Source organism: Oncorhynchus mykiss, chromosome 18 (assembly GCF_057628025.1).
Source record: "Oncorhynchus mykiss isolate SJ-2025 chromosome 18, ASM5762802v1, whole genome shotgun sequence".
NCBI lineage: Eukaryota > Metazoa > Chordata > Actinopteri > Salmoniformes > Salmonidae > Oncorhynchus > Oncorhynchus mykiss.
In genome coordinates, this window is record NC_143039.1 from 39,787,573 (window position 1) to 39,801,268 (window position 13,696).

General features: G+C 42.2%; 1 protein-coding gene and 1 long non-coding RNA gene across 2 annotated transcripts; both read right to left on the reverse strand.

Annotated features, from left to right (window-relative positions):
* Window positions 1-4,623: 4,623 nt before the first annotated feature.
* Window positions 4,624-10,599, reverse strand: dnjc8 (DnaJ homolog subfamily C member 8). Its single transcript, NM_001160670.1, is given in 9 exon segments — window positions 4,624-5,134; window positions 5,590-5,665; window positions 7,181-7,272; window positions 7,370-7,441; window positions 7,682-7,776; window positions 7,871-7,937; window positions 8,749-8,805; window positions 9,255-9,356; window positions 10,519-10,599. Coding segments are annotated over 9 exon segments (759 nt in total). The 5' UTR covers window positions 10,591-10,599; the 3' UTR covers window positions 4,624-5,008.
* A 1,248-nt stretch (window positions 10,600-11,847) lies between these two features.
* Window positions 11,848-13,127, reverse strand: LOC149975505 (uncharacterized). Its single transcript, XR_016488468.1, has 2 exons — window positions 12,892-13,127; window positions 11,848-12,778 (listed from the first exon to the last, which is right to left on the reverse strand). It is a non-coding gene; the product is annotated as an uncharacterized LOC149975505 (long non-coding RNA).
* Between the last annotated feature and the right edge of the window lie 569 nt (window positions 13,128-13,696).

The following is a 13,696-nucleotide window of genomic DNA, read 5'->3' on the forward strand; positions in this document are numbered from 1 at the left end:
CAGAAGTCCATCAACCGGAGTACCTCAAAGCAATACTGTTTTGCCACTGAGGAATGTGGATTACCTGACTTCTTTGGTTACAACAAATTGACTATTTACAGGTATGTGCCAAAAAATGATAATGCGGGTCACACTTGAAATAGCCTTGCATTGATTTTTGTTATGTATTTATTATTAGTATGGTTGGCTGTATTGTAAATAATGTAGTTTACATTGTCATGATAATGCCACTTTTCTAAGACCGTTCAGATCAACTTGCAATCAGAGACAGTGCATGTTTTAAGTTGTGTAGTTTCCCTCCTTTGTACTACCCTTGTGCAGAAAACATCTTCCCAACCTAATTATTTGTATCTTTGCCGTTGACAGGTTTGAAAAAACAGGCCATTAGTTGAGTTCCTCCAGCTCTGAGTGAGAGATACTAAAACTCTACTGCAGCGCAGACACACAACTAGAGAAGGATTTTAAGTCCCTGGGTGATCCCATCAAGCAGTTCAGCAATTGTGTCAGGGACAGGGACAAACCAGACAACAAAATACACACAAAAGTGCATGGGGGACCGATGGAAGAGCATAGTGGTGAGCATGGGCTCAACGGAAGAGTGTAGTTGTAGTCCGGAGGCACAGCAGTCAGAAGGAAGACTGTCTCTTGCAGAGAGCTGTACCAGACTCTTGGCTCAGAGCATACCAGGCTGACATTCAAAGAGAAAGGTTGAGGTGGTTGGCCATTGTTTTTAGTTGATATCAAATAATTAAAGGCCAGTTTCCCAGACAGAAATTATGTCTAATCCTGGACTAGAAAGCACTTTCAATGGAGATTCTTAATTGAACAGGCTTTTTAGTCCAGGCCTAAGCTAAATCTTGTCTGGGAAACTCCCTTAAAGCTTATTTAGATAAGTATCAGCATTTAAGTACAGTGCATTTGGAAAGTATTCAGACCCCTTTACTTTTATCCGCATTTTGCTACGTCACAGCCTTATTCTAAAATGTATTGAATACATTTTTTCCCTCATCAATTACACACAATAGCTCATAATGTATTACTGCAAATGTATAAAAAAAACATACCTTTTGCTATGAGACTTGAAATTGAGCTCGGGTGCATCCTGTTTCAATTGATTGAACATAATTTGGAAAAGCACACATCTGTCTATATAAGGTCCCACATTTGACACTGCATGTCTGAGCAAAAACCAATCCAAGGTCTAAGGAATTGTCTGTAGAGCTCCAAGGCACACATCTGGGGAAGGGTACCAAAACATTTCTGCAGCATTGAAGGTCCCCAAGAACACAGTAGCCTCCGTCATTGTTAAATTGAAGAAATTTGGAACCACCAAGACTCTTCCTAGAGCTGGCCGCTCGTCCAAACTGAGCGATCGGGAGAAGGGTCTTGGTCAGGTAGGTGACCTGATGGTCACTCTGACAAGAGCTCCTCTGTGGAGATGGGAGAAACTTCCAGAAGGACAACCATCTCTGCAGCACTCCACCAATCAGGCCTTTATGGTAGAGTGGCCAGACGGAAGCCACTCCTCAGTACAAGGCACATAACAGCCCGCTAGGAGCTTGCCAAAAGGCATCTAAAGGACTCAGACCATGAGAAACAAGGTTCTCTGGTCTGATGAAACCAAGATTGAACTCTTTGGCTAAATGCCAAGTGTCACGTCTGGAGGAAACCTGGCACCATTGCTACGGTGAAGCATGGTGGTGGCAGCATCATGCTGTGGGGATGTTTTTCAGGGACTGGGAGACTAGTCAGGATCGAGGGAAACATGAACGGAGCAAAGTACAGAGGTCCTTGTTGAAAACCTGTTCCAAAGCTCTTAGGACCTCAGACTTGGGCGAAGGTTCAACTTCCAACAGGACAACAACCCTAAGCACACAGCCAAGACAATGCAGGAGTGTCTTCGGGGGAGAAGTCTTTGAATGTCCTTGTATGGCCCAGCCAGAGCCCAGACTTGAACCCGATCGAACATCTCTGGAGAGAGCTGAAAATAGCTGTGCAGCGATGCTCCCCATCCAACCTGGCAGAGCTTGAGAGGAATGGGAGAAACTCCCCAAATACAGGTGTGCCAATCTTGTAGTGTCATACCCAAGAATACTCGATGCTGTAATAGCTGCCCAAAGGTGCTTCAACAAAGTGCTGAGTAAATGGTGTGTGAACGTAAATATCACATTTACATAAGTATTCTAAAAACCTGTTTTTGCTTTGTCAATTTGGGGTATTGTGCGTATATTGATCAGGGGGAACGTAATACATTTTAGAATAAGACTAACGTAACAACGTGGGAAAAGTCAAGGGGTCTGAATACTTTCCGAATGCACTGTGTATCTGCTTGGGAGACTCTCACAATGCCACTGAAGCATCTCTAATGTTTCTGTATTGTGTTACTGTAGGAAACAGAAAGATTGTAGAGGTCCGTCAGGAGCAGGCACTTCCTCCCTAAGGTAATTCTGTGTCTGTGAACGTCACGTGTGACTGGTCATAATGACAGATGTAAGGCACTCGTTCAGTGGACATATATACCCATTTCATTTTGATGGACTAAAGGAGTTTATGGATGAAACTTGGGAATCACAAGAGACATGAGTGTCAGTTCGATTAGAATGTCTCTTCTTTACAAAGTGCTTACATGGCTACAATTGGCCAGGATTTTAGTATTAAAACTTACAAGAGACGGATCATTTAACCTTTTTTTAAAAAAAATGTATCCCCATGTAGAGTAAGACCAATGCCAAGAGCAACCAGAAAGCTGCGAAGAATGATTAGTTGTTGGTGCCTTCAAGGGGCTCAGTCTGAATGGGACAGGAGGCACCCAGAGCTCTATGGCCTCTAGCGGGGACCAGTGTAAAGTCATGTGAGCCAAAAGACAACTTGTATCACCTGGCCTCTACTTCCAGGCTTCGTTCATGTGCGTGAAAGCCGGGCCGAAGCTACATATCTAGCACTTTAATCTGGTCCACCAGCAGGCTCTATGTTGACCTATATTTATGTGGTAACAAAAAATGACTGGGAATGAGGTTACCCTTGTGAGAAGTTGAAGACACTGAACTCTAGGAAAAGCAACACTTGTGATGATAATGAAGCCAAAGTTGTAAAGGTAGAGGTATGACAGATGCAGAAAGTAAACAGCATAGTGGGTCAATTCCCGCAACAACTAAGCGCGAAGCTCAACTCTGATGTTTTGGTCCAGTACCTACCACACTCTAATGGCATGAAGCAAAGCTGTGCGCATGTGCGAGCTCATCTCCCTCATCTCAATATCTGCTGCTCGTGGCAATGTCATTTTTGCTGAGTCCACCTTTTAAGTTTGTTTAAAGATGAAGGGGTAAGTGCATTGGCATGCGCCTGTTATCGAGGTCTACTTTTTATTTTAATCATTTTGACAGTAACCCCCCAAAAAGAACTCCGACCTTGTGGGCGCTCAGAGAAACTGTTACGCCAGTGGGTAAGTGAATGTGAAGATGCATTTCAATTGCTTGATCTTTTCTTTGCCCCTGTAGCCGTGGAGATCACTTTGTCATTTAGTGCTGGTAGTCTGTTCTGTCTGTCATGCGCTCACTTGTTTTTATTAACCTTTTTAACTAGGCAAGTCAGTTAAGAAAAATTCTTATTTACAATGGTGGCCTACCCGGACCAATTTGCGCCGCTCTATGGGGCTCCCAATTATGGCCGGATGTGATACAGCCTGGATTAGAACCAGGGACTGTAGTGACGCCTCTTGCACAGATGCTGTGCCACTCGGGAGCCCGACCATTGTTAATGTTCTGCTTTAGACTAGAACATCCTCGATAGGTTTGTCATTGAACTGATTTACAACTTACGCACTTTAAGAAAATGTACTTTGTGTCAATTTGTCTGTCTGCCAAATGGAATTGATTGTCTTTAATGTTGCATGAGCATAAACTGGCAAATCTCTTTGGAAATGTATAACTTGATCACTCAGATTACCTATTTAAGAATATATTGGACATAGTGTAACAATTAGAGTTAAACTGACAGACTAGGCCCTGGCTTTGTGGTACTGTAGATTGAGTGCAACACTGCTGCAATTAAACACTTGATATGAAAACAGAATGGATGCACAATGCTACGGAAGAATACTGTTCTTATGACAAAGATGATGGCTAGAGGGTCACGAGCAATGGTAAATTGGGGTAACTAATTCCAATGTATTGAAGAGAGGGGGCATCAATATAGGAATAGTAGTGGACTTTCTGGCTCTGTTCCAAATGACACCCTATTTAGTTTGTCTATTGCCCAGGATCCATATGGTTCTGGTCAAAAGTAGTGCTCTACATATGGAATAGGATGCCTTCTCTGTGTAGTGGAATCGACATTCTGATGGAGGGATACTTGCGGGACGTTGTCGCTACCTCGCTCGCCAACCAAAGTGCATGAATAGAGGAGTAAACTGAAGGGAGAATATTCATGCACTCGCAGAAATAATAAAGAAGTATTTCTGAAATCTACTTCCATTGTCCTCCAAGAGCGGCTGGACCCCTTGTTTCACAGTAAGAGAAGAATTCCTTCATATGTTATAGGATCCTGTACCTATTTCCGAACACATACCAGGCAGTCGTTACCTGAGGATGTAATTGTTCTAACCTGAACCTAGACTGCGTTGTTACAAACAAGCTTTTATTTAAAGGTATATAAAAAAATACAGGCAAACTAAGGTGGTTACAGAAATGGAAGATTTCCTGTCATCTTTCCTACTTTAATTGAGGCCAGTCAGTGATGCTCTCGGAGGTTGCACGTCACAATTATATACATTAAAAAACAAGCACAAAAGTACATTTCTCAGGACGGTGGATGCACTGTCAAGAGTAAGTAAGAATAATGGGTCAAGTCTCGATTCTCCACCCTTCTTCCGAAGTGTGCACTTCCAGACTTCCTCGCATGGATTTTTACAATGGTGGAAACTGTCTTCGGCCAATGCTTTTAAACATGATGTGGAGTGTGCAAGTGCACACTTTGGGTAGTATCATTAACCATCACACCTCAACAGACATCACTCTCTCTGCTCCATCTTGACTTTAGGAGGCTTCAAGAACGACCGGGGTTTCTTCTCTTTTTTAGCTTTGCCTTTGCCTGCCTGGAAACTCCTCCAACTATCCACTCGGCCATCCCTTGTTTCCTTGTGACAAAAAATGTAAGGTATAGTCAGCGATGCATGAAGAAAACAGCAATATCGGGCCGACTTCTACAACAACTGACTTTACCCTGCTGCTGGTGGTGGTAACGCCATATCCCTGAATCTCAGTTTAAACAACCGAAGAGCCAGCAGCTACTTTTCTTAACTAGGCAAGTCAGTTAAGAACAAATTCTTATTTTACAATGATGGCCTACCCCGGCCAAAACCTCCCCTAACCCGGACGACACTAGGTCAATTGTGCGCCGCCCTATGGGACTCCCGATCACGGCCGGTTATGATACAGCCCGTGATCAAACCAGGGTCTGATGCAGTGCCTTAGACCACTGCGCCACAGGTACTCCGTCCCTCCTCATCCCAGCTTCTTTTGGGAGATGTTAATCGTTTACTGCTCAATGTCATTTTCACTCAAATGTAATTACAACCTTTTTTCAACATACCTCAAAGTTCTTCTGCCATTCCCTCTCTCGCTTAGCTTTCTCTGCCGTCTCAATCTCTTCCTCTCTTGCCCTTTTCCTGAGGAGAAAAATGACACAAAACATTGAATGGTATTCCCTCCTTATGGCCACCAAAAGAAGACCAAAGACATGAGGGCCATGTATTCCTATAATTCAAGTATTAAGCAATTACACTGAGCGTTCTGTGCTGATGTGTTCTGTATTTCACCAACGATATACAGTGGGGCAAAAAAAAGTATTTAGTCAGCCACCAATTGTGCAAGTTCTCCAACTTAAAAAGATGAGATGCCTGTAATTTTCATCATAGGTACACTTCAACAGACAAAATGATAAAAGAAAATCCAGAAAATCACATTGTAGGATTTTTAATGAATTTATTTGCAAATTATGGTGGAAAATAAGTATTTGGTCAAAAGTTTCTCAATACTTTGTTATATACCTTTTGTTGGCAATGACAGAGGTCAAACATTTTCTGTAAGTCTTCACAAGGTTTTCACACACTGTTGCTGGTATTTTGGCCCATTCCTCCATGCAGATCTCTAGAGCAGTGATGTTTGCTGGGCAATGCAGACTTTCAACTCCCTCCAAAGATGTTCTATGGGGTTGAGATCTGGAGACTGGCTAGGCAACTCCAGGACCTTGAAATGCTTCTTACGAAGCCACTCCTTCGTTGCCAGGGCGGTGTGTTTGGAATCATTGTCATGCTGAAAGACCCAGCCACGTTTCATCGTCAATGCCCTTGCTGATGGAAGGAGGTTTTCACTCAAAATCTCACGATACATGGCCCCATTCATTCTTTCCTTTACACGGATCAGTCGTCCTGGTCCCTTTGCAGAAAAACAGCCCCAAAGCATGATGTTTCCACCCCCGATGCTTCACAGTAGGTATGGTGTTCTTTGGATGCAACTCGGCATTCTTTGTCCTCCAAACACGACGAGTTGAGTTTTTACCAAAAAGTTATATTTTGGTTTCATCTGACCATATGACATTGTCCCAATCTTCTTCTGGATCATTCAAATGCTCTCTAGCAAACTTCAGACGGGCCTGGACATGTACGCAGAGGGACACGTCTGGCACTGCAGGATTTGAGTCCCTGGCGGCGCAGTGTGTTACTGATGGTAGGCTTTGTTACTTTGGTCCCAACTCTCTGCAGGTCATTCACTAGGAGTTTGGAGTGTGACTGTTTGAGGTTGTGGACAGGTGTCTTTTATACTGATAACAAGTTCAAACAGGTGCCATTAATACAGGTAACAAGTGGAGGACAGAGGAGCCTCTTAAAGAAGAAGTTACAGGTCTGTGAGAGCCAGAAATCTTGCTTGTTTGTAGGTGACCAAATACTTATTTTCCACCATAATTTGCAAATAAATAAATTAAAAATCCTACAATGTGATTTTCTGGAATTATTTTTCTCATTGTCTGTCATAGTTGAAGTGTACCTATGATGAAAATTACAGGCCTCTCATCTTTAAGTGGGAGAACTTGCACAATTGGTGGCTGACTAAATACTTCCCCCCCCACTGTACCTCCAAATGCTTCATGTACAATATTCAGTTAATTGAAATGGCACTGTTACCGTTCATGCATGTCCTTGGCTTCCCTCTCCTTCCTCTTGATTTCAAGCTCTGCAAACAACTTCATAGTCTGCTTGTACACCGCCTGTCTGAACTGAGAGAAGAGTGGTTTCCTTAGTAAAATAACAATAAGCCCAATATCAAAACAGCCTTACATCTGTTACAAGTTCAATTTTACCACTTGTCAATACCATTTCTGGGTCATCCTCCTCCACAAATTGAGGCTTCCCATCCTTCTTCAGCTGTTTCTTCTTCTCTTTCATCTGTTGCAATGAAAGATGCCACAGCACAACATTTTTACTGCAATACATGAACTTCAACTGTAATAGTAGCATCACTACTATTAATACAGTTGTACAGTAAATATACATCCCAAATTGCACCCTATTCCCTTTATAGTGCTGGCAGTGGTCAAAAGTAGTACACTATAAAGGGAATAGGGTGCCATTTGGGAAGCTGCCTATAAGACGTATGAACAGAGGGACCAGCGGTCAGTTACTTACATTATGCTCAACATATTCCCTTCCTGCTTGGATTACATCAACTGCCCTCTTCTTCTGTTCTGGTTCCAGCAGGTTTTTGTATGCCTTGTCCACAGCTAGAAATACAGTGGTATTGGGGGTTGATAAGAACTCTTTGAATGTATTAGGCTAACTGATGTAGACATATTGTGCCTGCAATCATATTTCTACCTTCAAAGGCTAGTTGTGCTCTGTCTGGATCATCCTGGTTCTTGTCTGGATGGACCAAGATGGACAACTGAAATGGAAAGACTTACTTGTTAGATATTACTGCACTGTCGGAGCTAGAAACAAGCATTTCGCTACACCCGCAATAACATCTGCTAAACACGTATGTGACCAATATCATTACATTTACTTTGAGACAAAGGTTAATTAATTTGTGTGTTTCAGGACAAACACTTTTGGATTCTTATCCACTGCCATCCACCTCTAAAAAAAACTATAATCGGCAGCTATATCGATAATCTGTGACCTTTGCCTCCCTAAAAACGATATCGGACCCAAAACTCCCATATCGGTCAGTCTTTACTTCGGACATCCCGAGCTAACAAGGTACAAATCTGTTGTTCTGCCCCTGAACAGGCAGTTAACCCACTGTTCCTAGGCCGTCATTGAAAATAAGAATTTGTTCTTAACTGACTTGCCTAGTTAAATAAAGGTAAAATTTTAAAAAATTAAAATTGCACGCACGAGGGGAAAAAGCAATGTTTTTGCATTAACTTCTTTGTTGTTGCAATATCTATCGCAAACGGACGTGGTTGTTTCACCACTAAGGTTTACAGTTAAGATGGGCAATCTAAACTATGAAATAGACAGTATGTAAATCGACCAGTACAAATAAATAAAAGCAGCAGTGATGGTAGTGAGTGTCAGAGTGCATGTATGGAATGGGTGTAAAGAGTCCATGCAAATAGTCTCTTAATAGGGTGCAGGTGGACACCTAGGGTAGGCTGTTCAACAGTGGTATGGCCTGGAAGCTGTCAAGGAATCTGTTGGTCCAAGATGGGATACTCCGGTACCTTCTGTCAGAGATGTAGCATACCTACCGCTCGGAATCTCTTCTTCAACTCCTCATCTGTTGCCTCTGGATCGATTTGTAACACCTGCAATTGAAATTAGGCAATTCACTAGAAGCAAAGTTGACACTGCATAGCCTAAGCAACACAGATGAGGCTGTCAGTAAAATACCAATTTACATCAAGCGATCCAAACCTCTTGACAAAGTCGCTGGTGTTGGACAAAGAATGTTACACCACGCCTTTCCCTTTGAGAAATACACTCTTGCACTTTACCATATTGCCCAGACAATGGTCACACAACGTTAACGCCATTTAACTTTGACACCATTCCAGCACATTCAGCAAGTATATCAAACGGGTTGAATACTGCAACGATGCGTCGGTCAGCACAACACCTAAGCCATTATGCCTGAACCTCTTGATGAAGTGGCTGGTGTTGTACTAAGGACCCTTCAATGCAGTTCTACATATCAATCTTGTCACAATAATAATAGATCAACTACAGTTGCATGTGACAGGAACTAGCCACTTACCTCAAAGGGGTTTAAATTGAAGTAGGACGACCCAGGTCTGAGCAGCCTGTCTATTTGCTGCTTCGAGGTTAGCACAGAGTCTCTTTTCTCTATCTGCTTTACCTGTTGGACAAAGTAATGTCATATTAGTTAAGGTCACAGAAGTTCACTCATGATCATTTACATAATCTTGATCCCTCTCACTGGCCAACTGGCGTAGCATTATACCGCAGGCCTCATGAGTCCACTTGGGGAAGGTTGGATAGATGGAACTGAGCATGTTTACATTCATTCCAGAGCACTAGCCAGCAGATCCAACCTGCTTTCTTACAGCTGCACTAGGGTCTGACAGGCTTCCTGTGTAGATTAATGCTGTGTTTACATGGTATGAGGTAGACGGCAAACTGGATGTCATTGTTTTCAATGCGAGCACAACGGTAAATGCCATCTGCCACTATGGTAGATGGGACTTGCCGCCAGAGTTAAAATATTTTGCCGTCCCCCATAATGTTGTTTTTCTTCCAGATGTTGATTTGCAACGCTGGCTTGCTTTGCCCTCAGTCTTTCTTGCTTTCTTGTCCCACTATGCAGACTGGTATGACAGCTTTTGCATACCTTGTCTAAACCCAGCATAAAACACCACGTATCGAGATTAACACCTCAATCACACCGACAGCGTCATTGCGTTTTGGTACACCAGAAGAACATTCATTTATAATGTAATGCTGCATTGCGTTGCAGAGGCAGTACGTTCTACATTTTTCCCTGGCTCTGCAGTGCCTTCTACACAGGAATCCTGTAAGACCCAAGTACAGCTGTAAACAAGCGGGTCGGATCTTCTGGCTAGCTAGAGCAAGTATTGTAATAAAGTCTTCTGACGAATACGCTGGGGGCGTATCCGTAAGTGAAATACCGAAACTAATACTTGAAAGACTACAGATCAAATACAACCATTCACCACGTTAAAAAAGCAAACACAATTTCTCTACACTTACAAAACAAAATAGCAGTTTACCAAACTTTATGCGTATTAGGATCACTGAGAATTGTTCTGGCGAATCAACACCACAGCTGTTAGTGTTAGCAATTGCTAGCTAGCACATATACACACACCGTGTTATGCGAGCAAACGTAAGCTAGCTAGCGTCAGCTACTGAGCTAGCTAACGTTAGCCTCTCGAGCTTTTTAACCAGCAGGTGCTTAAAGGCCTCTTACAAATCCAGAACATTAATGGTCGGAATTATTCAACACCTTAAATAGCATATATTTCCTAAATGTATCATACCTCTGTGTAGAAATGATTGAACAAATCATCCGGACCACTCTGGGCAGAGGGCTCTCCTCCAGCAGCCGCCATCTCGGCTTCATTAATCTGACGTCACAATATCCACTATCACGTGACTCAATGCAGTTTTTTGCGCGCATATGCACATACCTACTCATTTAAGGGTTTTTCTTTATTTTTAACTATTTTCTACATTCTCTTCATTATGATTCTACATCAATGACCCACCACACCTCCAGTCTATTTGACTAAGGAGTGATGGGAGTGCTGCAACAGATGACCTGGCCTCCACAATCACCCGACCTCAACCCAACTGAGATGGTTTGGGATAAATTGGACCGCAGAGTGAAGGAATAGCAGCCAACAAGTGCTCAGCATATGTCGGAACCCCTTCAAGACTGGTAGAAAAGCATTCCAGGTGAAGCTGGTTGAAATAATGCCAAGAGTGTGCAAAACTGTCATCAAGGTAAAGGGTGGCTACTTTGAAGAATCTCAAATATAAAATATATTTTGATTTGTTTAACACTTTTTGGGTTCCTACATGATTCCATGTGTTACTTCATAGTTGTGATGTCTTCACTATTATTCTACAATGTAGAAAATAGTAAAAATAAATAAAAACCCTTAAATGAGTAGGTGTCCAAACTTTTAACTGGTACTGTATATAAACATAGGGGCCTTCAATAAACATTACGGGCCGTTTCCCAGACATATTAAACCTAGTCCTGGACTAAAAAAAGGTTTTGATAGGGACTCGCCATTGAGAAAGCTTTTTAGTTATGGACTAACCTTAATCTGTGCACGGGAAACCAGACCTACATGTCAATAAAATATATAATACATAAAGATTTGTGATCGCTAATAGTACAGGTCAGGTTTCATGTTCCAAACCATTCAATAAACTGCATAAAACATAGCTAGTTGATGTAAAAGCCTCACTGTAAAATGGGAAATACTTTGGATTTTTTTTTTTTTATGCAAGGAATATATATTTTGGTGCTGAAAAACTATTTGGGTGTTCAGAAATATACCACATTTCCCACGATGACCATTTACTACCGATGCACAGAAAAAGCAGTTTCCTATCGGATATATCTAAGTATCTGCCCGTGCATGGAAAGGGAGCTCTCGTCAGTTTCGGAGCCCGTGAATCTTCCTCCACGCTACACTCCATGGACAACATCGTCGAGGTTGGTGAATCCTGTACAGGGCAGTCAGTCAACAGCTGCATGATCACCTACTGAAGCCTTGGTGAAACAGCTACTGCATGTCCACAGTGCACTGCAGCAGAGGCGGCAGCAGTTGACATAAAAATTACTATCTCAATCATTGTTGCAAGTTATATTCATTTTTCTTCAATATTAATTATGCTGATGTGTATCGTCTACTACTGATACTGTATGGAGAAATATCTTATAAAGCCCCATACAAATTATGAAACCTATTGGTCAGTCACCTGGTTTTGATTCATCTTGATGATTGTAAGGCCACAACCAGAGCAAAGGTGACACTGGGCCACTCATGAAGTGTCCAGAACATGGCATCACAGCAAGCGCCATGGACAGATGGGTCCCAAAACTACATTCCAACTTCGGATCACGCCATATCCAATAGTGTCCTCAATTGATGAGGTCGGTGTATGCTCATGAGAAACCAGTTGGTAAATGTAGATGACACAACCTCAACCCCTATTGTAATGTAATGCTAGGTAAGTGATTCACATTTTAGTCATTGGGCAGATGCTCTTATACAGAGCAACTTACGAGTTGCGAGTGCATAATTTTTTTTGTACTGGTCCCCCATGGGAATCAAACGCAAGCACCATGCTCTACCAACTAAGCCACACAGGACCCTGTGTTATTAAGGAGTACATGTTCAATCGAAAAGGGCACTGTCACTTTTTTGCAAAGTCATATCCCACCTTTCACATACCTCAACACCAGTCTTGAAATCCCAAAGTATAACAAGAGTCAATTTACTTCAACAAAAATAAAATAGGTCTGCCTAAATGGTCAAAGCAAAACATGGTCCAACTTTCCTCTCATATTTAATTTGTCTGCTAGGGTCCAGCAGGCTGTCTTCAGGGTGACAGGTGGAGGAGCGACAGTGGGTGGTGACAGTGCCAGCCCCGGGCGGCTCTCTTGGCCTACTCCAGAGTCTCTAGGCGCTGGATGGCCTCCCTCACCCGTGCAGCCAGGCTCTCCGTAAGGTCCAGGCCTTGATGTAGCTGCTTAGACAGGGAGTCTGCCTCTAACCACTTCTGCATAGGTATGTGGACACATCAAAATCAACAGAATAATCAGTGCAACTGTCCAAAAGAAAATATATGTAAAATAAAGATTTTATATTGAAGAAATTAAATATTATTTTCACCTTCCATTCTATGACATTAGAGACAAGAGGTATGGGGACAGGAAGATCAATGTAGTAGAGTAGCCATGGAGTCTTCATCAGCCTGGGCTCGCAAATATGCCAAGAGTTCATCAGGGGAGGTGTCTTTGCCCACTGTGGCCCAGGCTGAAAGTTTGGGGGAAATAACAGAGGTCTCCTTAGGGGGAGAGCTGTAAAAGGGCCACAGAGAAAGCATTCTCAACCAATATCAGACATTCCTGTGAAACAAAGCACAAGTTCAGCAACACCTCAATAGAATCGTTAAAAAATATATATGGAATGCTAGGTTATCAATGGAATCCTACTAGAATATTACAGGCAAATATCAGTGAATGATTGACATCACATCTCAGAGCATCTTCAATGGATTTACTTATAAAATAATGTAATATAAATTAAGGGCTCCGATTTCAAATGTTATAGATGAATAATACACAACAGAATATAATTGGAACAAATGACACCTTACCCATAAGTCTACTCCATTTGTATAAGCCCAACCTAACTGGTCCACAGGTAGGACAGGGTGAGGGCTAGCTTGAGGGCAGCTCCCCTACACTCTGGTGACAGAAGCAACATATAACACACAACTCTTATTAAATAGCATCATTTGAATATACCTTTGATAAGACATTAATACAATGCTAAATTGTTGGCAACATTAATCACATTTGCTTGTGAGATAAGGCACATCTGTGAAACAAATACACTGCCCAATTTCCAGGCACCATCTTGTTCTATCGCTTGCCCAGCCGTCGACTAAATTGTAATCTTGAAATACATTGGG